Source organism: Erpetoichthys calabaricus, chromosome 10 (assembly GCF_900747795.2).
Source record: "Erpetoichthys calabaricus chromosome 10, fErpCal1.3, whole genome shotgun sequence".
Lineage (NCBI taxonomy): Eukaryota > Metazoa > Chordata > Cladistia > Polypteriformes > Polypteridae > Erpetoichthys > Erpetoichthys calabaricus.
This window is the reverse complement of record NC_041403.2, coordinates 92,953,556-92,979,943: the sequence shown is the minus strand read 5'-3', so window position 1 is coordinate 92,979,943 and position 26,388 is coordinate 92,953,556. Positions and strand designations below refer to the sequence as shown.

The 26,388-nt window shown below is 39.0% G+C and overlaps 3 protein-coding genes across 7 annotated transcripts in view; 1 reads left to right on the top strand and 2 right to left on the bottom strand.

The window, feature by feature from the left end:
* Positions 1–26,388, bottom strand: part of ndrg3b (ndrg family member 3b) — a 1,230,027-nt gene that overhangs the window by 941,863 nt on the left and 261,776 nt on the right. The gene's annotated exons all lie outside the window — the stretch shown is intronic.
* The window catches only part of id1 (inhibitor of DNA binding 1, HLH protein), a 739,503-nt gene that overhangs the window by 539,333 nt on the left and 173,782 nt on the right, over positions 1–26,388 (bottom strand). The window lies entirely within an intron of this gene.
* The window catches only part of phf20b (PHD finger protein 20, b), a 145,284-nt gene that overhangs the window by 23,630 nt on the left and 95,266 nt on the right, over positions 1–26,388 (top strand). For 4 of the 5 annotated variants that reach the window (XM_051932911.1, XM_051932912.1, XM_051932910.1 and 1 more), the window contains 4 exons: positions 6,879–6,979; positions 14,949–15,120; positions 20,812–20,896; positions 21,448–21,615. In XM_051932911.1, the coding sequence (XP_051788871.1) occupies positions 6,897–6,979; positions 14,949–15,120; positions 20,812–20,896; positions 21,448–21,615 (508 nt within the window). In that variant the 5' untranslated portion in view covers positions 6,879–6,896. The remainder of the gene's footprint in view (positions 1–6,878; positions 6,980–14,948; positions 15,121–20,811; positions 20,897–21,447; positions 21,616–26,388) is intronic. The other variant, XM_051932913.1, reaches the window with a different exon arrangement.

The window sequence follows — 26,388 nt, the reverse complement described above, 5'->3', positions numbered from 1 at the left end:
TTTCGTAATCTTTAACCTGCTCTGCATGTGTATCGCACCAACGTTTTTGAACCTCTTTACGATGTTCTACTTTGTCTTCTACTCTTTGTCTTATATTTCCGTCCCTGCTTGGACCTGCTATGTTTTCAATTCCACTTGGTCCGGGCTGATTACTTATTTTCCAAATTTGCACTTAGATTATTATTGTTCTTTTTTTAATTCTTTTCTCTCCCAACACTTTTGTGCCTTTTTTTTCGATGCACTGCCTTTTCTTCTTCACTTACTCGTTGTTTGTGTCCATAGAACATATAGAATTATTGTCCAGAAATGGACTATTATGAATGAAACAAATATATTTTATGTATAACAATATTGTCCCGAAAAGCTTCTTTAAAGGATGAAACGGAGGACTTTTCATAAACAGCTTAAAATGAGGAAAACGTAAAGATTTATAAGAGCTGAGAGCGCAGGAAGTGTGTCTGACAACAGCATTCACACGAATGAGAGGTGATTGGACCGTGTGTGTGGTTGAATATGGTTGACAGGAGTGCAGGACTTGAAAAAAATTTCCTAGCAAAAGTCTTGTCTTGCGGGACTTGTAATTATCTCTTTGAAAATGTCTCGTCCCAGGATTTCCTTTTATAATAGAGAGGTTTGTGTAAAAGGAAATATCATGAATAATTTCTGTCTCTAATTCATGTTATACTGATAATGTTTAAATTTGTATTTTTTTAATATTGATTGTAAGCAGTATTTATTTTTCATTAACTGAAACTGAAAAATATCAATAAATAAGGTTGCTCATGATGACTATGTCATTCTTAATAAACCATAGCCTGAAACCCCACATTTTTTGTATTGTTTTGTTGTGGGTGAAGACAGTCCGCCCCTGCAAGCTGTCCTCCAACTTGCAGGGAAATCATGGGGGTTGGTGGCAGGATTGGCACTCCAGCCACAGTTTTTATATAAAAAAAAAACAAAACTTAATGCAGTTCTGGGACAAGACTCCTGCGGCTGCTTACATTATGAAGAGGATGGGGGAAAGCCCTTGGGAACTTCATCCCTGGAAGAGTCAAAACCGTCGGAGAGCCAGTGGGGTCAGGCCTTTTGGGGATCGGAACTGGTATGGTGCTGAGGAGTCTCCTAGTGCACGGCAGTTTGAGGCAGTCCATCCGGGGAGGTGCATGAAATGTCTTGTCTCTCCGGCATGATTATCATCTTCCTCTGTTGTTGGAGGAGCTTTGTGAACTCTGCATTTCAGTGGCAGCACTCTGAGGTGCACAGACCTGGGACTGGCCAGATCTCTGTAGGTGGGTACACTTTTATTGGTCTGGTTGCTCTGATGGCTGTTTATAGTTGGGGAGTAGCAGGTGCTGTGGCAGATTGGCTTCTTCTGATGGTGTCCAATGTCACTCCTTTCAACAGGCATATTATGAGACTCCGATTAAGGCACTCTCTGCGTGCCTTGTCTGTTTTCTCAGTGTATACTCCTGCTGTGGTGAGGGAGACATTTTATTTGCAACTTTGTTCGGTGGTTGATGAGTGCCCGTGAGGTGACACCTCCTCTGGTCGTGGGTGACTTCAGTGCAACCACTGGCACTGACAGGGCTGGCTATGAGGATTGTGTCGGCCCGCATGGGTCTGGTGACCGTGGTGAAACTGGCTCCATGTTCCTTGACTTTGCAAAAGGTCATGGGCTGCAGATTGTTGGATCCTGGTTCCAGCACCCTGAGCCGCATCGTTGGACTTGGTACTGTAGTACTGGTGGTGCGGTGAAGGAGATAGATCACATCCTTTTGGGCAGATGCTGGAGGCTCTTACAAAACTGCACGGTCTACAGAAGTGCCCAGTTTGTAAATTCTGACCAGACTGTTTGTTGCTACTCTAAAGATCTAGCTCAGGTCCAGTAGGCTACCTTCTATTAGAAAAATGAGGCTAGAGACGGCCGGAATCCAAGATCAGGTTGTTTCTAATGAGTTTGCACGCAGTTTGTTTGAAGAACTTACAGACATGGGTGCAACTGCTGATCCTAATGTAATGTGGAAAACCTTCCGTGACGAGACTCTGAAGTTTACTGAGGGTTGTGTTGGTGTTACCAGTGTTCATCTCACAGGGCACCCTGAATATCATCGAGAGGAGTTGTAGCGCACAGCTTGATGGCAGCTCCAGTCTCTACTGGGAACTGAGAAGGACGGCTGCTGCGAGGGCAGATGAGGAGGCATCCGTGAGCAAGTGACACACTATCTATGGTCTAGTGACCCACATTCTGCTTACTGAAGAATTGAAGCATTACACACATCCAAATCTGTTCTTCAGAGTGTCGTAGTTAGGGTGGCCAATGGAACAGTCCTTACAGGTGACAATGCAATTGCGACCCAATGGGCTGGCTACTTTGAGCAGCTGTTTAAAGCTGATCCTCTGGCCTAGGATGTTGGCAACCTCTGGGGTCTACAGTTCTTGAGGCTGATCCTCCAATTAGCTGTGAAACACCCAATCTCACTGAGATTGTACAGGTGGTGAACTAGCTGAGGGTAGGGAAGGCTGCAGAGATATGTGGTATTTAGGGTGAACTTCCCCAGGCTGATAGTAAGGCTGTCCTCCTGGCATTGCAAGCAATCTTTGCTTCGATTTGGGAGATGAGCGTCATGCCAACTGATTGGAAAACTGGACTTGTCGTTCCTATATGGAAAGGGAAGGGTGATCGCCTGGATTGCGGCAACTACAGGGGGGATAACACTGTTCTCTGTGCTGGGTAAGGTCCTTGCTAGGGTCATCCTCAATATGATCCGTGATCACTTGCTCACCTGCCAGCGACTGAAGCAGTCTGATTTTTACACCTAAGAAGTCTACCATTGACCAAATCCTGGCACTGAGGGTTCTCATGGAGCGTGAATGCAAACATTGTCAGAGTTTGTTTGCAGCCTTTGTCGACTTTCGTAAAGCGTTCAACTCATTTGATAAAGCCTCCCTGTGGACATCCTGAGACTAAACAAGATCCCCTCAAAGTTGCTGGATATCATGGCTGCCCTCTACACTGGTACTGTGAGTGCAGTGCAGAGTTGAGTCAGAACCTCTGCATTTTCCCAGTTGATTCTAGGGTTTGTCAGGGATGTGTTCTTGCTCCTACTCCATTCAGTGCATGCATGAGCTGGGTGTTGGATAGGGTTGTGGGGTCCAGTGGCCGTGGGGCATCTGTTGGTGAAGAGAGATTCACTGATCTTGACTTTGTCGATGATGCTGTGATCTTCGCAGAGTCCGTGGAGGCTATGATTGGGGCTTTTGAGAGACTGAGTGAGGAGTCTTGAGTGTCTGGGCTTTTGAGTGTCCTAGATAAAAACCAAGATCTAGGCCTTTAATGACTTCTTGGTCATAGCCATCAGTAGTGTGTGTCTGAGGAGAGTGTCATCCTTGATGAGAGGTTTACTTACCTCTGCAGCGACATTCATGTCTCTGGTAACTGTTCTTATAAAGTCAGTAGAAGGATTGGGAGAGCATGGGGGGGGTCATGAGGTCGCTGGAAAGGGGTATTCGATGCGCCCAATATCTCTGCAGGAGGATAAAGGCCAAGTCTTTAGAGTGTCTCTCACTCTCTGAGACTGCAGAGATGAGACACCTATTACACTTAAAATTATGAGACGGCATTTGTACTGTTCAGCAGCTTTCCTTTGTAGTGGTTCTGTTTACTGTAACACCACTTGTTACAGTAAACACAGCATGGTTTTCAATTTTACCGATATGTAGACTATTTGCCATAAGGTTCAATGATGCATTTCAAAATAGTTTGTGATGGTTTTATAACCCTCATCATACAACTTGCAGTATGATTACTAACATTGTCTAGGGTCTGTCTAGATAAAGGCCTGGTACATTACATTAACTTGCATAATCTTGCATATGTATGGTAGAAAACTGCTTAAGCTTTGCCCTAGTAATTGTCCCTAGAATAGGTTAAATTGATACCCAAGTACTAAAGGACCTTATTATGCTTAAGTGATGGACTGAACTTAGGAAGATGTGTTGCTAGAGAGTTGTCTGCACCTTAACATCAACAAAACCATGGAACTATAGAAGAAAGGGCACGTCCTGACCCCATTGGCTTTCTGACAGTTTTGTCTCTTCCAGGGATGAGTTTCCCAAGCTAGGCTGGTAACATCACTTCAGTAGATGCCCACCGAGTCAACAAGCTAATTTAAAGGATGAGCTGTGATGATGCAGGTTGGCTCCACACCCCCACTTGCTCTAGGGAGCCTCTTGAACCTGCTACTGCCAATAACATATATGAAGGACGAACCAGTGGATGAGGACACAATACACATACAGCAAGCGGTAGATGTATAAGTGCTCCAGTGCTTTTATTACAAACAGTCAAAACAAAGTAGTATTCCAAAGTGCAATTTTCTAAAAAAATAAAAATAAAAAAAAATAAAATAATCCATATAAACAAGTGTCTGTGGAGGTTAAAATCCAAATAAATAGCCCCTTGGATTAAAACAAAGTTAAAAACACAAGAGACATTCTTCCAAAACCACAAGCCCAGGTGCCTTCCTTTAAAACTGATGTCTCTTCGTCTTACCCTGATTGGGCCTTGAAGAACAGAGAGGCGTCTGTCCAACAGGTGCAGGCAACCTTTTATACTAGCCAGTGTCCCCGCTGCTAATCCCATGGCATTCCATGGGGAACCGCGAACCCCTGCTTTGCTCATACTGAGGCCTGTCTCTGGCTGCACCCGACGAGAGCGCGCTATTCTCCCACCGCTGCCAATTGCTGGCTCACCCTGGTAAGAGCACACCCCGAGCAGCATCTAAATCGTGCACCGCAGGAAGCCGGTGAAACAATCAAGACAGTCCGCACCGTCATGTGCAGGTGCATCTCGCCTCAGTTACCTCACCAACCTCCTGCAGCTCTGAGAGCACGCACACCCATGGAGATCGAGCTGGCCATTTAGTTAGTTATTTAAGTAAAAATCTTTTTTCTGAGCAGTTGACCCGCTATACCACACAAGCTCAAATACAGGGCACACTATGGACCCAATTAAAGTAGTAGGAAAGGAGAGCATAGGGAATCCATTCCCGGAAATTTGGGAATCCCGCATGTTATTCCCAGGAATGACACAGTGCACAGGCATCTCACATGTGAACGGTTTTAGACCGAGAGACACTTATTTTTAATAAAACTACTGCAATATGTTGACATCAATAAAAGACTAACCCTAACTACAAGCAGTTCGTGCTGTCATATAAGTACATGTATGTAGTTAGTTGCAGTAATAAGAGCGTAGAAAGCACTACGTGTCGAGTGTGCGGTCTTCCAGGCGAGAGCGCACCTTCGTGCTGAAAAAGCACGCTCTGCCTCCACTGAAGTAGGCGGCACAGTCGTCAGATACCAATACACTTGCTCTAAACAATGTCCGCGCTTGCCGTTGCTCTGAAACACTACCGTTTCAGCTTTTATTGATGCATCCAGTTTCTTGTCATCATTTTGTGATGGCAAGTTTCTTAGCACAGATAACGCGGATGCAACAGACTGACGTATTGCAATTTCAAGTTGCTGTTCAAAGCGGTCAACAGCACAGACGTCAATGAACTCTGCCCCATCCCGGCATTTGTGCGCTGCAGAGTGCAGACTCCTCCCAGTCCACTGTGCTCAGCCAGCCGGAAGATTGACTGCTGATGGTCTGTTGTTGACTGATTAATCGGCAACACACTACACCGTTGTCCAAAAAAACATGCCACTTAATTATTTTCAACTGTAACTCTGTTATTTCTTGATCGATTTTTACATGCTATATATGCGAGTTTGGCCATTCCCGTTTTCCTGGGAATTATAGTAGTTTCCAGCAGCAGTGTCCGGGAATCCAGCCCGGGAATGGATTCCCCAGGAGAGCATTACAATATAACTGAGTGCCATTATGAACAATCCTACACATACACTTTCTGACACACTAATACTAAATACATGTGGTAGGAGTATGTCAAGAAAAGCAACCAGGGCTCCTTTATACCAGTTGCAATACGCCTCCCTGGGACTGTGACAGCCAAGTCAGAACTTTTCTTTCTTTTTACTTTTCTTGCCTTTTAGTCATTCTGGTGTATGTTCAGACAATAGTGTGTGTGAATATTTATTCATTTACCTATTTATCTATTTAAAGTGCTTCTGTAAAAAGCCAAATTTTCCCTGGGGACAAATTATCTCTATCTATCTACCTGTTCAGGGTTGGTTTCTGCCTTGCACTCAACGCAGCCACAGTGGGCACCTATTACCCAGGTGTTAAGTTGTTAATCTCCCCATCATCTTAACTCTCTCATTTAAATGTGTGACACTACAAGCTAAAACAATTGCAAATGAGCTGATATGACACATCTATCAAAGCCTGAATGAGCCTTGCATTTTTATTTATAAACTAGTTCTTTAATATGATAAAGCTTGCAATAATTAAAACTTTGAAACTATTAAAACTATGGGATTTTAAAATGATAGTTGTGATTCTGCAATCATGCAATCCAAACTTTAAGCATTGGATTATCCTTATTTAGCTAATATACCTTTTTTTGTTTGTTTTTTTGCAGTAATTTTGCCCTCTGTTTGAGCAATTAAAAAGTGATAAGAAAATAGTTGCAGCACTGGGTTAATGCATGAAACTGTTCAATCTCTTTGTTATTGTTGCACAACTTAAGCGAGTCCTTTAACTGAATGCCTGACTATAGCTGTTATATTTTTGAGGAACACTATCAGTGATAAATAGCTGGTGATGAAGGAATGTAGACTGAATGTCTGCTTCTACACACATGTTTGAATGCCAGTGGGCAACTGCATCATGCTTAAGGTAAAAATATGATCATCATTTTGGGAAAGAGATGTTCAAATATTTTATTTTTTTTTTTTTTTTTAATAATTCACAGAACTTAAATATATGGAAAATGAGTAAGAAGCCACCAAATCGTAGAGGAATCAGTTTTGAGGTTGGAGCTCAGTTAGAAGCCAGAGACAGTCTCAAGAACTGGTGAGTGCATAAATGTCTTAATTTTATTTAATGTATGCATATTTTTAATGATGAAAGACTTTTTGAGAACGTTAGTTGTCTAAGGTTACCTAGCTGTCCTTTTGGAGCAGGGGTCGGCAACCCGCGGCTCTGGAGCCACATGCGGCTCTTCAGCCTCCTTGTAGTGGCTCCCTTTGGCCTTGACAAAAAAATAAAAACCATGAAAATGAATGATGGCAATTTCTTAATTTAACTTTATATATATATATATATATATATATATATATATATATATATATATATATACATGTTTATTTACTACTACTACTACTGTTATACATTTTAACATCTAATTTAGAGAGTTTAATTCTGCGTGGACAGAAGCATTTGCCTTCACCGCCAACGACGCTGGCTTACCGGTGTGCTTAATATGTGGCGATAAATTATCGAACAACAAAAAATGTAACGTTGAAAGACATTTTCAAAACAAGCTCTCAGCATTCACTGAAAATAAGCGAAAAGATAAGCGAAAGAGAGCAATTTCGGAACTGCAACGGAAAGCTGAACAGAGCAAACATACTTTCAAAAAGTGGATCACTTCTACACAGTCAACTACAGCCGCTAGTTTTGTGGCAGCTCAAGAGATCGTAAGGAGGGGTAAGCCGTTCACAGACGGAGAATACATGAAAGAATCGTTCATAAAAATATCAGAGCATCTATTCTCCGACTTTAAAAACAAACGGGAAATTGTTCAGAAAATGCAAGCTGCATTTAGAGAAAGATTCAGTGAGTTCAGAAAGGAAAAAAACACTCTCTTCTTCCCTGTCACACCCCTGGACGTCGACCCATCCCTGCCGAACACATCCGCATTCACAGGAGTAAGTAAGCCCGATCTAGAAATTTAACTGGACGACATAGCAGATAAAGATTAATGGGTGTCCAAGTTCAAATGCCTGACAGCGGATCTTGAAGAAGTCACCCGTCAGAAGGCTACTCTTGCTAAAGAGCACAAATGGAGTGATATTTAAAACCTCCCCAAACCCGACAAATTTGTTTTCGACACATGGAGTGCCATTCCCGAAACGTATATGAACATGAAAAAATATGCATTTGGAGTCCTGTCCATCTTTGGCTCAACATACTTAAGTGAGCAAGTTTTCTCAAGCATGAACTTCATAAAGTCCAAATATCGCTCCCGCCTCACATGAGAGCCTGCAGTCCTGTGTGAAGGTCAAAGTCGCATTGTACAGCCCCGACATAGAGATGATCAGCAGCGAACTTCAGAAACAGAAGTCACTTTAAACAGGTGACAACAATAGCATTTAATAAGCTATTATTTTTCAGAAAAACAAAACACATTCATTTCGGACCTGGAGCTGATGTAGGTTTTTTTGTATGTTCAGGTGCTTCAGTTGATTCAGCACACTGAAATGGAATTTTATGTTTACTTTTTTAAAGCTGCTAAGCTACAGCTAAATGTTTTATTTATATTAAAGTGGGCTAGTTTTTATTTTAATTTTACACAGGTATAGGAAGGACCCAAATAGGCCTGCATAGTTCAGTTTAATTTATTTCAAAGTAGCCCTACACATGCACACTGCACTTCTGTTTGTTGTATTCCGTGGTTGTAACATGTAAAATCTTAAAAAAGATTAAAACTTTTAAAAGTTTATCAGCTGTGTTATGTTTTGCGGCTCCAGACTATTTTTCTTTGGAGGAAGAGGGGGCAAAATGGCTCTTTTCATAGTGAAGGTTGCAGACCCCTGTTTTGGAGTATTTATGGTGGACCAGTTTGAGAACTTCACTTGAGTTAGTGATATATATATAATGTTTCTGGCATGGCCGTGAAGGAGTGGTATATTGCTAGATGTTTAAATTTAAAGTGTAGAAACATTACAGTACACATGATGCAGTGTACAGGTGGAATCCCATTGTAATGAAACTCACAGGACCATAAAAAAATCAACTATCTATCTATCTATCTATCTATACATCTATCTATCTATACATCTATCTATCTATACATCTATCTATCTATACATCTATCTATCTATACATCTATCTATCTATACATACTCCAACAGTATGGTATCTACACACAACACAACTACCCACGCGAATTCGGCTTTACGTCCTTAAAAAAATTAAATTGCTCAGGTTACATAATCCAGATGTCGTGTAATTAATTTCCAATGGTTACAACATCCCAAACGTGTTTGTGCTAAGATATTGTTAAACAAACCATCTCCAGTAAACCATCTCCGGTGTAGTAGTGAAGCAAGCTCAGAGGTGATCGAGCATTTGCATTGAAGACCTTCATCCTACTTTTTGGTCTGGAGTAGTGCTGGGAGGTATACCGGTGCATACCGAAACCCGTTTTTTATTTTTGTCATGATATGGATTTTTCTTATACCGCAACACCGGTTTAAATAGCCTAAATAACGTTTGGAATGTGGCACAGCGGGAAACTGTTTAAGGGAGGACCTTTTTCACTGTTACACCGCTAAACACGTGTGCAACGGAATACATGCGTTAGTGGATGTAATGCACGATGAAAATGGACAGAGAACATTCCAAAACTGAAGCTGTAGCAGACGATAAAGTTGAACATGATGACACAGAATTACTTTTTCCGAAAAAAGGAGTCACTTCTGTTGTCTGGAGATACTTTGGTTTTAAAAGGTTGGATGTGGACCATTATTAATTTCAAATGTGTGAATACTGTTTCTATAGTACTGGATAATACTGCAAGCCAAGTAGCACTTGTTTTATTTTTTTCTCAATACTGTGTAATGTACCTGGGTACTGTGTAACAGTGTGACGATGCCCTCTTCCCTCATGGGAGTCTGTTGAACCAACACTGTCGATAGTTATGACTGAGATGAGCTGACAAATCTGGAAAGTGCTCAAGTGCTTTTATTAAAAACAGTCAAAAGTGTCCATTGTACGGTGTTAAAAAAAAAAAAAAAAAAACAGCACCCAAATAGCAAATCAATAAAACCAGTAAAACGTGGGGATAAAATACATAATAAATAAATCGGTTAAAATGCAGTCTCTCTCCTCAACCGATCGCAGCCCACCATCTTCTGTCTCCCCGGCTCACCAATCACTGGTGTTGCCGGCGGAGCCTCTGCAGCACGAACTCCTTTCTGCTGATCCCCATCTTGGCTGTCGCTACACTGCGCAGCCAGACCGTCCAAGATTGGCACACCTCCCGTCTTCCTTTGCGCTCACTCAGTTGATCCATTGGGATGTCTTACATCTCGCTCGCCCCACTCTATATGCTTAGTCAGTGGGGCGAACCACCCCCTAGAGCGCCTCAACCTGCGCTTCCTCATGGAGCCCCAGCTCATGCTGTCTTCTCCTTCCTGGTGTCTGGATCGTCTCCCATGACTGCCTTTTCCCTTCTTTAACCTCCTTCTGTTCTAATTTTTCTTTTTTCCTTCCTCCTATCCTGCCGGCCCATAAATATATACATCTCCATGGATGCAGCGCCTTAGTCACTCGCCGCAGTAAGCCGATGAAGCAATTGAGAATGATCTCACCCGCACGTGCAGGTGCGACTCACCCCAATTACCTCATCAGCTCCCCGCGGTCGTGCAGTTGCGCCCACGGAGATGGACACGGCTAACTGGATTTTAAAAACTGGCCTTTTTTTAAAAAATTTTTTGAAACCGTGGACCCGCTATACCACAAATAGCATTATAAATGCAAGTTGCAGTTTTATTATTTATGTATATAGCTTAGCTTGAAGCAAGGTCCATATTAATGCATTTTGCAATATGATGGTTCAGTTGGTAAAGATGTCATCACCAAGTTGCACTTGTTTTATTTTATTTTAATTTGGTGAATACTGTGTAATGCCCCTGGGCTTGAAGCCTTGAAGTAGTGGTGCAACTATCAGTAATACTACTATTATTTATTTTATTGTTATTATTTGTTAGTTTAAATATTATGCAGTTTAATGATGGTAAAATTGTTTAAAAAGTCACTTTAACGTGTCAGTGGACAGAGATTGTTAACATTAACAGAAAGTGTAGTTGGTTTACAAAAAATATTTACTATTTATTCCTTTTCTAAGACGTGTTCAGTGCAATCCAACTTTTGACAAACACCTCTGGATATTTTACTAAGTCTAAATGCATCTTTGGATGGTTGAAAATAACGCTAACGTGCAGTGAACACAGTTGACTTGTGCATTCATAGTTTTCATACTCTTTCTCTGTCTTTGTTTAGCATTCGTTTGCTCAGAGGTTGATGCGCTTGCTGCTTCCTGAGCAGCTCTTCTTTTCTCCACCCTAGCGGCCCACTGCTTCTGTTATTTCGTCGGCATATTTTCGTGTTAAAACTGATTTAGTTTTTGTGTTGCAATTACTTAGTACGTTTTTCTTAATTTTTCACTTAAGCTGGCACTTACAATGCATCCGGAAAGTATTCACAGCGTATCACTTTTTCCACATTTTGTTATGTTACAGCCTTATTCCAAAATGGATTAAATTCATTTTTTTCCTCAGAATTCTACACACAACACCCCATAATGACAACGTGAAAAAAGTTTTCTTGAGGTTTTTGCAAATTTATTAAAAATAAAAAAATTGAGAAAGCACATGTACATAAGTATTCACAGCCTTTGCCGTGAAGCTCAAAATTGAGCTCGGGTGCATCCTGTTTCCCCTGATCATCCTTGAGATGTTTCTGCAGCTTAATTGGAGTCCACCTGTGGTAAATTCAGTTGACTGGACATGATTTGGAAAGGGGCACACCTGTCTATAAAAGGTCCCACAGTTGACAGTTCATGTCAGAGCAGAAACCAAGCATGAAGTCAAAGGAACTGTCTGTAGACCTCCGAGACAGGATTGTCTCGAGGCACATATCTGGGGAAGGTTACAGAAAAATTTCTGCTGCTTTGAAGGTCCCAATGAGCACAGTGGCCTCCATCATCCGTAGGAAGAAGTTCAAAACCACCAGGACTCTTCCTAGAGCTGGCCGGCCATCTAAACTGAGCGATTGGGGGAGAAGGGCCTTAGTCAGGGAGGTGACCAAGAACCCGATGGTCACTCTGTCAGAGGTCCTCTGTGGAGAGAGGAGAAACTTCCAGAAGGACAACCATCTCTGCAGCAATCCACCAATCAGGCCTGTATGGTAGAGTGGCCAGACAGAAGCCACTCCTTAGTTAAAGGCACATGGCAGCCCGCCTGGAATTTGCCAAAAGGCACCTGAAGGACTCTCAGACCATGAGAAAGAAAATTCTCTGGTCTGATGAGACAAAGATTGAACTCTTTGGTGTGAATGCCAGGCATCACGTTTGGAGGAAACCAGGCACCATCCCTACAATGAAGCATGGTGGTGGCAGCATCATGCTGTGGGGATGTTTTTCAGCGGCAGGAACTGGGAGACTAGTCAGGATAAAGGGAAAGATGATTGCAACAATGTACAGAGACATCCTGGATGAAAACCTGCTCCAGAGCGCTCTAGACCTCAGACTGGTGCGACAGTTCATCATTCAGCAGGACAACGACCCTAAGCACACAGCCAAGATATCAAAGGAGTGGCTTCAGGACAACTCTGTGAATGTCCTTGAGTGGCCCAGCCAGAGCCCAGACTTGAATCCAATTGAACATCTCTGGAGAGATCTTAAAATGGCTGAGCACCGACGCTTCCCATCCAACCTGATGGAGCTTGAGAGGTGCTGCAAAGAGGAATGGGCGAAACTGCACAATTATAGGTGTGCCAAGCTTGTGGCATCATATTCAAAAAGACTTGAGGCTGTAATTGCTGCCAAAGGTGCATCGACAAAGTATTGAGCAAAGGCTGTGAATACTTATGTACATGTGATTTCTCCGTTTTTTTATTTTTAATAAATTTGCAAAAACCTCAAGTAAACTTTTTTCACGTTGTCATTATGGGGTGTTGTGTGCATAATTCTGAGGAAAAAATGAATTTAATCCATTTTGGAATAAGGCTGTAACATAACAAAATGTGGAAAAAGCGATGCACTGTGAATACTTCCCGGATGCACTATAAGTCTTTAATCATTCTTGAGGCAGATTGAAGATATGAAGAAGTAGGGGAAGTGACCACGAAGGTGGGAGGGAATGAGAACGATGCACGTACGCATGCACCGCCCTGCTGCGCACTGCCGAGAGTTGATTCTACAATAAAATAAATTAAAGATAAAAAGAGTAATAAAAATCATCACCCCAAAAGCGGATAGTAGACGTCACGTAATATATGTGTACCAAATTTCAGGTCAATAGGTGAAACAGTTTGCGAGCTACTGGTGATTTAAAATCCTGGACAGACAAACGAACAGCCACGGTAGCGTATTATATCCATCCATCCATTTTCCAACCCGCTGAATCCGAACACAGGGTCACGGGGGTCTGCTGGAGCCAATCCCAGCCAACACAGGGCACAAGGCAGGAAACAATCTATAAAGATTTATTCCTTTTCTAAGATAGGTTCAGTGCAATACAACTTTTGACAAGCACCTCTGGATATTTTACGAAGTCTAAATGCCTCTTTGGATGGTTGAAAATATGCTGTCAAAATTATAATTTAAGTTGTAAAATTTATTCAATAAAAAGGTTCTATATTTTGACTGCATCTGTCATGCAGTGTGATTCCTTCTCTTAATTAGTGCCACCCCATTGAAAACTATCACTTTATGGGGCCATGCAAGCCTGTATTAATACTTGTGTGCACATTAAAATGTTTGGTTTTTTTTTTTTTGTACAATTCTCATGACAGTGGAATTGGTTATTCTTAGCTAGTCTACTGCAGTAATTGCAATGGAAAATGTGGTTAACATCCACTCATGCATGGGGAGAAAAATACCATGAAACCGGTATAATTTTGAAAAATACTGTGATATAGAATTTTGGTCATACCGCCCAGCACTAGTCTGGAGTCCTACCCTACTTACTCATGATGCATATTAAAATAGCTATGGTTAATACTGTTTTGGAAGCTGTTATTCTGGATTTACATGCTATTAGATCTTCTTAACTGTAAAGATGAGAAAACTTAATGTTGAGAGTATTTGGAATCCTTTATCATGGTACAGGCATTAATGTTTTAGCTGAGTAAATATTAACAGACATACCTACATAATTAATGTAATTTTATTAAATAACTTTAACAGTATGATAGTTTTTTTTAATTATTATTATACTACAACGGTACTTGTAAGTTTCAATCACGTAAAAACCATAATACCTTGCTTACCAAAATAGTTAATACATTTCTTCGGTCCGTCATTGAAATACAGAGGTTCTGTAAAAAAGTTGCTGCTTGCACAGCGCCTGAAAGCTTTTTCCTTAGAAGACTGTGTTCGTTTAACGTGGGAAGTAACATCCTTCACATCTTCTATAATTCTATGATGGCCAGTGTAATTTTCTACGCTGGGCTGGGCTAGGCTGGGCTGGTAACATCACTCAAGAGAGGCCCAGCAAATCAACAAGCTAATAAAGAGTGAAAGCTCAGTTATAGGACACATCTGGACACACTAACACAAAGTACTTTCAACCAACAAATTTTTCAGCAGAAGCATGTCAAGAAATAATACTGAGGGCTCCTTTATACCAACAGCAATATACCTCTATAATGCCTCACTGTGACTGTGACAGCCAAGTCAGAAATTTTTTCTTTTTAATTTTATATTTTGTTCAAACCAAAGTGTGTATGTATATATTTACTTAATTATCTACCTGTTTATTTATTTAAAGAATATCTGAAAAAAGCCAAATTTCCCCTTGGGGACAAATAAAGCTCTATATATCAAAAAATAACTGGTATATACAGTAAGTTGACCTTACTGGAAAGTAGAGTTTGCAACTTAACTACATACTGTAAATTGCAAATAAGAAAAATAATTCCACCATTGCCAAGTTTTATTTTTTCTGTTCATTGTTGTTGTCCTAATACTTTTAACATATTACTGTAATGTTTACCTTGTTTATATTTACAACAACCTGTTTTGTGTGGCTAGGTATTCAGCCAGCGTTGAAAAGATTGATTATGATGAAGAGAAGGTCCTTATCCACTACCGACAGTGGAGTCATCGTTATGATGAATGGTTTGACTGGGATAGCCCATATTTACGGCCTGTAGAACGTGTACAGCTGAGAAAAGAGGGACTACAGGCTGAGGAAGGGGACCCTGTAAGTATTTCCTACTATGTTGCTTTTTGTTACATCTCTGAAGCAGTACATATTTTGTTTAAATGTGATTGTAAATTGTACATATTAACCGTGCATTTTTAACTCAAAAATAACATTGATTGCATTCAAATGTTAGGAAAACAGTTTCAGATTTGTTTGAAATGTCCTTCCATGTGATGAAATAAGTTTTGAATGAATGTACAACATGTTTTGATGTTAGCTGCACATTTAACACATCTCTTAAACTGTATCCTTAATGATTATACAATGGTCATTAATTATTAAAGCTCCATGCATTTTGTTTCTTTTTAAGTTTTCTAGTTATATTGCATGTGCGAAAGATCACCAGTTTCATGCTAAAATTGTGAATTTCCCCTTGGGATTAATAAAGTATCTATCTCTCTATCTGTCTAAAATAGTGCCTTTCATGATCTATCTATCTGGTTAATTCCATTACTGGTTCCTTTTTTAAATTTTATTTTTTTTATTTATTTATTGAAAAAACAATTTTTGTTCAATAAACATAAGTTCTAAAATAAAATCCCCTGAAAATAACATTATAGCTAAATAAAACTCAACAATAGTGGACACCGAAGAAGAAGAGTTTTTTAATTCTACTACTGGCAACTCTGATGGACAAAATAACATGCCTATAAGCAAATACTGGATCTGTAACTTGAAGGAACTTTAATCCAACACCTTCCTTTAAAACTAGTTGCATTCATCTCTGCTCTTTGAAAATTACTCCTGAAACATAAAAGCTGATGAGCTGCTCTGGGGAGCTAGAGGTTGACGATCTCTTCTCTTTGTGGACCTGAAAGTTGAGGCCCACACTGTAGCCTTTACTTTAAAAAGATTCTTCAGAATCTGAACTCCTGTGCCAAAAGAGTAATTCTCTTCCCTGTGAAGTTGCAGAGGACACAACAAAGATCCTAACTAAGAAAAGCACATCACACTATGAACAAAGGGCTACATCACAAAAAGAAAGTGTGCACTCCATTGCTAAAAGAATACTCCATTTCAGCCTGAAGTAGCAACGTACAACAACACCACATATTTGACATCATCCTTACAGACTTGGTATCGTAAACAGATAAAACTATTTTCCTATGCCAAAATAAAGTAGAACTATAAATAGCCATTAAATATGCTGCCTCTTCTGTGTTATGTTTGTCTCATCTGCCTTGTATCCTGTCGTCTTTGTTGGTATATATGCAGTTATCATGTTTCTATAATCTTTGTGTTTATCAATAAATTTTATCATTCCGTTTCTTAAAACAAGAGTGCTTATGCCCACAGACTGCCTCCTACAGATAAAGGTAATGAAAATAAGTAGGAGCCTTTCCAAATAATTAAATTAATTACCAGCATTGCCAAAGGCAGTACTGATAAGAGTAAAAAATTCTCTCCTTTTTCCTAAAGTATTGTGTATACTGACCATAAGCCAATTAATAAAGATCTGCCGAGTGACCTGTCAGCTCCAGACCCAGGTAGAACCTTGATATTCAGTATTAAAAATATTAATATTAATAAAAACACTGGGGTATCAAAATATTTTATTATTATGCTAACACCACAGCATTTTATCTCAAATTGCATCATATTGACCAGGCGCCAATATGCGATGGAGCAATATCCTGTGTGCGGTAAATTCCTGCCTTCATTTGCACTCGGTGCTACTGGAAATGCAGTCCTTCTCTATACAGCAATACAACTTATTTATGAAGGTTCAAGAAATGGATGGGTGTAAGATTATAGCATTAAGGAATAGTTACAATGCATATATCACAGACATAATTTCCAAAACCAGTTATGCCAAATACAGTGTCTTTGTGTGTGTTTATATATTTTGGGAAGCGCTTTCCTAGAAACCTCAAATAAAGGATTAAACCCAACCCTGGAAAGAGCATTAGTATATCCTCTGGTACACACAACACACTCAGACTGAATTAGTTTGCTAGTCAGCCTAACCTGAACATCTTTTGGTTATGATTAGGTTTGCAGCCTCATTTCTTCAGATCTTGGGGTTCGTGACTACTGTTTCCCCAAAAATAAGACCTGCTGCAAAAATAAGCACTAACATGATTTTCAGGATGCTCAATAATATAAGCCCTACCCCAAAAATAAGCCCTAGTTAAGATCGTCGGCTGAAAAGTAAGGCGCCTTCACGTGATGTGACGCGTGTGCCCGAAACATCCATTAAATTCTGAGCACACCTTGCAACAATATCTCTGAAAAGGATGTTTAATGATTACATCCATCAATTCAGGGATGCACCCATTCCAGCAGCATCGGTGCAAGACAGAAATAAAATCCCTTGATGGGGCATCAGCTCAACACAAGATGAACACAAGCACACACATACACTGGCGTCATTGTAGCTTCACCAAATCCCCAAACCTTCATGTCTTTGGTTGGAAAACTGAGCACACTGTGGAAACCCACCAGGAAAACATGCAAACTCCAGGCAGGGATCACAAGGGACGTGACTCCTTGCGAGACTGCAGCGCTACCACTCTGCCACCGTGCCACCCCATATTTGTAACTATTAACAGTATTCATTATTTAAACAAAGTTAACGATTTATCTGTATAATGTAACATACATATTTTAATGCATTTCATCATGAAAGTGATATCAAGTATAAATCTAAGAATTCTAAACGTGCAGAGAGTTGAAATATTATATATGTAATGTGTTCTGTGTGGCGATCTATTGCTGCTTGCCGCTGCTGTCAGGTTAGGAGGAAGCCCCAGAATCCCCAAACTGGGGCGGTTTTATGATGACGTTTACGACGGTCTATTTTAATGATAAAGTAAACTACAAGATTAAAGAGGACATTTCATGTTTAAAGCCAAAATTTGCACTTTAATCACAATGTAGACATTTTCATTATGTCCTTTATTTTTTTTTCTCTGTGGCTCAAATACACCGCCATGCATTCTTAATGGTATTGTGAAGGTGCAAAAAAAGAAAGATGGCACAGAAGATGGTATGTGAGACTTTTAAAAAATATATTGTGTCATTACTTTGGGGAATATGCGATGCTTGAATATAAAAGCAACATTAATGCATTTATATGTCTGCATTTTGCTTCACCACATCGAACCATTCATCAAACATTGAAGCAGACACATCGATCCTGGAGGATCCTAAATGCGACTGGAGTAGCAAGAAATTCAGCCTGGAATTCAGGGTTTGAATGTGGAGAGTTATGACGATATTCCAGAAGATGATGACATAACTGTATTTGGATAAATGTATATTGTTGTACATGAATAGATATGATATCCCCTGAAAATAAGCACTAGTGTATCTTTTGGAGCAAAAATTAATATAAGACCCGGTCTTAATTTCAGGGAAGTACTGTAGCATATGCACTCTCTCTGCATAGTTTGTATGTACTCCCTGTGATTTTTTTTTTCAGACTGACTCTCCCCACCCTACCTCCACCAAGTGCTCTGAGCAGGTTTTATTTACATACCTATCAGCACTTTGTTCATCTTGCTCTAGCCTGATCATTACAATAGTAGTTGTGTGTTAATTTTTTTATATTAGTGTTTTCAAATGTAATGTCCTTAAAAAAAGGGTTTCTAAAGAAAGTTTCATATCATTTAATGTCCATCACATTTTTGCACATTGCTATAACAGAGGTTACTACATACATACTCAATTACTGGTACACCTGGTACGATAAAGAGGAGTAAAAAGAGTTGTAAACAGATCGCTTTCTGGTGACTTACCTTGAACTGAAAAAACAGAGAAATCCAAAATTTAATTGAAGTGAAATAATTCTGAGAAAAAAAATCTGTCACCAAAAATACTTATTTTTAACAAAACCATGTGTGCCATGATAATTGGCACCTCTAGAAATTCTTAGGAACAAAGTTCAACATAAATATGAGCTGGCACAGAGGCCAAATTTTATTTAATCATCAGCATGGGAAGGGTAAGAGAACACACAGTTCAAATGAGGATAAAGCGTGATGACCTTCACAAGTCAGGGAATGGGTATAAAAAATTGCAGCTCATCTGAAAATGCTCATACTGTATCTATAATTAGGGCAATAATTTAAATAGTTCAGATCAACTGGAACTGTTATCAGATTGCCTGGAAGAAGACGCACATTTATTTTGCCTTCACTCACAGTGAGCAGGATGGTAGGAGAGGTAAAAAAAAATCCCCAATGATTACTGTTGGAGAAATAGAGTAAAAGGGAGCATCTTGGTGTCACTAAGTCTCCAAATCTTCTATCAGATGCCACCTCCATAGTAACAGATTACTTGGATTGCATGCCAGAAAAGCCTTTCATGTAATTTTAACTACAAACGTAAGTATCTGGAGTTTGCTAAACACTATTAGAACCATATTCTATGGTCAGATGAAATGGAAATTGAACTTTTTGGCAGCAAGCACTCAAACTGAGTTTGGCATTAAAGGAAAGATGGCCGTACTGAAAAATATTTAAGCCCAACTGTCGTGTATAGTAGATGTTTTTTGATGTTGTAGGGCTGTTTTTCCTCCAAAGCCCCAGGGAACCTTGTTTTGTGAAATACCATGAGATTTAAAATTTAAATCTGGCTGCCTCTGCCAAGAAACTGAAACTGGGTTGTCTCTGGATCTTTCAGGGCAACAATGATCCAAAATGTATGTGCATATTAACAGAGAAATGGTTAAAGGAACACATAATCAAGCTTCTGCCATGGTTGTCTCAGTTCCCAGACCTAAACCCCACTGAAAACCTGTGGGATGAACTGAAGAGGAGAGTGCCTAAGAGAGTACCTAGGTCCCAGGGTGATCTTAGAGGTATTTTGTGAATGGGAATAGTCTCTTGTTTACTTTTCTATATTTACTAACATTATAAGGTGCTATAGGAAAAGATTGAGTGGTGTTTTATTGGCTAAGGTAGGTTGTACAGAGTATTAAATGCAAGGGTGACAATAGTTGTGGTTCTTGTGGTATTTTTAACAATTATTTCTTGATGAGGAATTTTTTTTTTCAGAATAAATTTACTTAAAAGTTGGATTTCTCTTTTTTTTTCAGTAGACACGTTTACATACGCCTCAATACCCTAGTTATTCTCAGAAACCTGTTTTCTAAAATGCCACATAAACCCTTATTCCAGTTATTGGCCTCTGAGAAACATGGCACATAGCCAAGTAGCACTGGCTGCAAGGCAGGAAATAGCCCTGAACAACATAAGCCTTTATCTAAGGAGACTTTATAAAAAAAAAAAAATTGTTAATTGGTTAATGAGATTTTTTTTATGAGAACAAAGAGATATTTAACTCTAATCCCAATGTAAGATTACAACTACTTTAAGAAGTTGGCAAAATACAAAGTAGGACATGGATAAAGCACTGGGAAAGATTAAAATGCTGATACAAGTTCAACTAAGAAATCCAAAGAGAAGACTTCATCCACATTCCTCCACATACACCCTACCCCATTCAAAGGACAGGGTTAGGCCATAACACAAAATATGGAGAGAAATTCTTGATTAATCGAAAGGGCAGGTACACAATTCATGTGATGATCTACTGTATCCAGTACTGACTGTTTTCAAACTAAGTCCTATAGACTTTGTTTCAAATTGAAATATAACATACATTTAAAATAAAAAGGGAAAAATATCAAGATAGTTATAATAGGTTCAGTTATTAATCATTTTGCTTTTTCTGTTTTCACAGGAGTTCAAAGTGAATGATAAGGTTTTTGCAAGCTGGTCAGATTGTCGTTTCTACCCCGCCAGGATTCTTGCAGTGAATAAAGATGGTAAAGTTGGGTTTGTTAAAAATATTTTCTTGTTCTTGTCAGAGGTTAATCTGGTTTCTTGTATGAAAAACCTCTACTTTAAATGAATGAATATTGTTAGGGACCATTGTTAGTCACTTTTTGTAAACCTTTGTTAAATCAGCTATAAATGTAGACTGATTTAATTTCATAATTATACTACTAAGATTATTGTACTTAATATATTTAAGATTTGGTTGTAACATGAACTAAAAATTGCTTTGAAGAAACAGGGCTCTTGTTCATTTGCTCACCTTATCTATACAACTGATTTTTTTTCTGTACAATTACAAAGTACATTATTCTGATTTAACAAACTACTCTGCAACCTGCTTAGAAACATAAAATATAGTCTAAGATAAATACTAATAACTTTTTGACTACATATGTGAATGATAAAGGTAATTAGTAAAGCAACAGTTTGGACCAGCCGTTTTTTGCTGAAAATATGCAGTTGACATTTAATCGATAGATTGCTATCCTATTTTATGGTTTGGAGTAGACATCTACATGGTACTGATTTATTTTTTTAGTCCTGCTCACACCATGGTTTTGTCATGCTTCTTGGCCTGTCCCAACAAAAATCCATCCAGTGTCCACCTGCTTCTGCCCGCTTTCTCTGCCTGCCTGCATTCCCACATTCCCCTTTAAAAGGCACTTGAATCTGACTTATAGTCTAACTGGGGATCTCATAGATGCAAGTAAAGGTCATGTTTTGTGTGTGACTGTTTTTTTTGTCTTTTTCACAATATGATCAGAGTTGATTCATTAGATCTTTTTCAAAAATAGTAGATAGACAATGGTATCCCTGTTTTAGAGACTTAAAATAGCATTCTTGCTGGTATTTATAAAATCCAAAAAAATGTCTGGGATTTTTGTCTTGGTCGTTACTTAGACTTAGTTGTAAACAAACAACAGACCTTCTGATCTTGTCCAATCCATGAGTGACCCATATATGTTTTGCAGTCACAATAACTTGCCTGCAGAGCAGAGTTTGTTTAAAAAAAATTAAGGACTGGTGGCAGTTTGACTCGGGTGACAGCCGTAAGGACTGTACAGGGCCATGTCATTATTCAACACCATCCTATAATTACTTAAGGTGCCCAAAAAACAAAAGTGCAATTCTTCTGGCAAGTAAAATAATAATAATGCCCATGATTTCAATGAGAACATAACTAGTAAGAAGCTAAATGAACGATCTATATATCTAATTAATAAATATAAATGTGTGTGTGTATATATATATATATATATATATATATATATATATATATCTATATATTATATATATATCTATATATATAAAAATGGAATGGGTGGGTCGTCGGGTGGGCCTTTTTTTCATTCCGTCGTTATTTCGACGTTTTGAAAATGTAGAATGATTATTTGATTTTTTTGTTTTTATTTGATCGTGTCTATGTAGCCGCCGTCGTAATAAAGTATCAGTAAAATCGTCATTTATCGTAATTTATTTTTGACGTATAACGTCGCCGTCGTCGAGGTCAGTGATACCAGTGCAAAAAATCTGCTTACGGTTGAAAGACACGCCCTACTCACTGGACAGTTAAAAACACCAATCAAACTAACGATGACATCAAGTATTACCCAATCAAAAGTAGGAAAGGAGGCATCTTCATAAAATGCGTGTGGGATGATTTGCATGAGACGCTGCTTTAAAAAAAAAATGATAAAAAAAATACGGGATAAATCCCGTCCAGTATTGATTCAAAACGGGACGCGCAATTTCATTCTCAAACGCGGCACGATTCCGTATTTTAAAGGACGGGTGGCAACCCTACAGTGCCAGGTAACCACCCATACAATCACATTGTGATTCAGACTAGGAATGCAATGAATGTAATTACCCCGATCTACATACAAGGCGAAAGTCTTGCAACATTCAAAGATGATGGTTTGGGATAATTAGTACTTATTAAGTACAACATTGAACATAAAAGAGCTTATCAAGCCTTGAACCGAAAAAACCAAGATCTCAGAGATCGTAAAAAAAAAAGGAGGTAATGTCGTTTTACTCGCTGTAGATTTTACTCAAACATTACCAGTTATTCCACGAGGGAGACCAGCAGATGAACTCAACGCGTGTTTAAAATCCATGCTTCTCCCACGGTCGGTTATATGTCGCGTGTTCTCGGGTAGGTACACCAAAAAATGTATACATTTAAGCATGTAATGGGCAAAGAAAAAATGAGGTATACCCGAAGGCACTGCAGTAGTACTCAATGTAACTTTACTTCTTAAATGTTAATGTTTTACTGTTTAATAATTTATACGCTTCTTATATGTTGTTCAAATTCTTTTATCAAAATACCACTGACAGCGCAATGCACGATAACATCGAGTGAATACACCATACGCATCCGCCCACGGCTGCCCTGCTGTGCGCAGATAGGACTTGATTGTACAATAAAATAAAATAAAGATAAAAAGACTAAAACAATCATCACCCATAAAGCGGATAGTAGACGTGACGTACTATATGTGTACCACATTTCAAGTGTATAGGTGCAACGGTTTGCGAGCTACAGGTCATTTAAAATCCTGGACAGACACACAAATTGCCACGGTAGCAAATTACAGAAGAAGATTTTACTATTTAATAATTTACGAGCTGTATATACCCGGCGTTGCCCGGGGCAGAAGTAACCTAATCGGTCAAACACTTACATATATACCAAAGTAAACCTAATCGGTCAAACAGTTACATATATAAAAAAACCGAACCTAATCGGACAAACAGCTTCATATATACATAAGCAAACCTAATTGGTCAAACAGTTACATAAATACAAAAGCAAACCTAATCGATCAAACAGCTTCATATATACAGAAGCGAACCTAATTGGTCAAACAGTTATGCATGTGCACAATGATTTTACAAACATTATGCGTGTTAACAATCATGAAAAAGAAAAGATTGAGGAACTGTTCTTCTATATGTGATGAAGCCACTAATAAGACAGATTTTTTTTCAGGACCCAGCTGTTTCATAACTAAACTACTGCCACCCCAAAGTAATGCCTAATAGTGGTTTTTCGGGTAGCTGTGGAATAAAAAGGGTGTTTTTTAGTCAGTAAGAATCTGACAGTACCCTTCAGTACGGGCTGAAGGGTGCCTATGTAAGGTTTTACATCCTTCCCGTATGGAAAAAAAAACATACTAAACTTTTTTTTCATCATTACAGATAATCTCAGTCAAATGGAAGTACGCATTCTCAATTTATTTTTATGTAATTTTTACTTTTTCACAAAGCCATCCCATTCCAATTTGTATGAATAAACTTTTGCTACAGAGTTAGCAAAAGTTTATTCATGCACATATTTTAATACGGATAATCTATCTCTAATCAAGGTTCTCATTTTCATTCTAATTTAAAATAATAATAGATACTCATTTTTTTCTTCTGTTTTAGAAAAACCAATCTATGCCACCTACGTCTTCGTCAAGTCAGCTTCATCCAGCTTCATCACATATACAAGAAGAGTTCCTCAATCTTTTCTTTTTAATGATTGTTAACACGCATAATCTTTGTAAAATCATTCTGCACATGCATAACTGTTTGACCAATTAGGTTCGCTTCTGTATATATGAAGCTGTTTCATCGATTAGGTTTGCTTTTGTATTTATGTAACTGTTTGACCAATTAGGTTTGCTTATGTATATAGATTAGCTGTTTGTCCGATTAGGTTTGCTTCTGTATATATGAAGCTGTTTATCCGATTAGGTTCGGTTTTTTTATATATGTAACTGTTTGACCGATTAGGTTTACTTTGGTATATATGTAAGTGTTTGACCGATTAGGTTACTTCTGCCCCGGGCAACGCCGGGTATATACAGCTCATATATATATATATTTTATATATATATATATTTTATATATATATATATATATTTTATATATATTATCTATAATAATAAAAGGCAAAGCCCTCACTGACTGACTCACTCACTGACTGACTGACTCATCACTAATTCTCCAACTTCCCGTGTAGGTGGAAGGCTGAAATTTGGCAGGCTCATTCCTTACAGCTTACTTACAAAAGTTAGGCAGGTTTCATTTCGAAATTCAAAGCGTAATGGTCATAACTGGAACATATTTTTTGTCCATACACTGTAATGGAGGAGTTGGAGTCACGTATCGCGTCATCACGCCTCCTACGTAATCACGTGAACTAAAAACAAGGAAGAGATTTACAGCACGAGTCACATGCGGGAACGAAGGTAAATGACGTTAATTTTTTACTGTCTTTTAATACTGTGTAAGCATACATATTAACACGTGCAATTAAACGTGTGCATTTACGGGGTGATTTCTCAGGCTTAAAAGCTCACCTTTTACTAAAAAGGTAAATGCAAAACTATTTTCAATCAGTTTATTGAAACGCTCCCGTTAAGGATTGCAATAACATATTCGCGAGATAAAAGAACGAAGTAGGGGGAAATGGAGGAACAGCCGGAAACAGCGAAGAGCAAAAAATTAATTAAACAATTGAGAACGGAGCGAGTGAAGCATACAAGCATGTTCATAAGGGAAACAAAGCACGGTGTAAAACGTAAGTTTAAATTAAGTTTATAGAAATGCTCCCGCTACGGATTGCAATAACATATTCGCGAGATAAAAGTTTAATGAGAAGACACGAGGTATAAACGAACCACACGCCGTGGCGCAACGTTAAGGGCAACAGTTTCAACCATTCTATGATCTGCTTCTCGCAACTGAAAGACGGCACATGGCGGATGTTAGCCGACTTGCTGACCGCAACGTTAGGGGCTTCAACTATGGCGCTGACGCCACATCTCAGTGCCAACACTTTGCAGACTCTACTTAAAAGACACACCCTCCTCACTGGACAGTTAAAAAGACCAATCAAACTAACGATGACATCAAGTATTACCCAATCAAAAGTAGGAAAGGAGGCATCTTCATAAAATGCGTGTGGGATGATTTGCATGACACGCTGCTTTAAAAAAAAAATGATAAGAAAAATACGGGATAAACCCCGTCCAGTATTGATTCAAAACGGGACGCGCAATTTCATTCTCAAACGCGGCACGATTCCGTATTTTAAAGGACGGGTGGCAACCCTACAGTGCCAGGTAACCACCCATACAATCAGATTGTGATTCAGACTAGGAATGCAATGAATGTAATTACCCCGATCTACATACAAGGCGAAAGTCTTGCAACATTCAAAGATGATGGTTTGGGATAATTAGTACTTATTAAGTACACCATGGCACATAAAAGAGTTTATGAAGCCTTGAACCGAAAAAAGCAAGATCTCAGAGATCGTAAAAAAAAAAAAAGGAGGTAATGTCGTTTTACTCGCTGTACATTTTAGTCAAACATTACCAGTTATTCCACGAGGGAGACCAGCAGATGAACTCAACGCGTGTTTAAAATCCATGCTTCTCCCACGCTCGGTTATATGTCGCGTGTTCTCGGGTAGGTACAC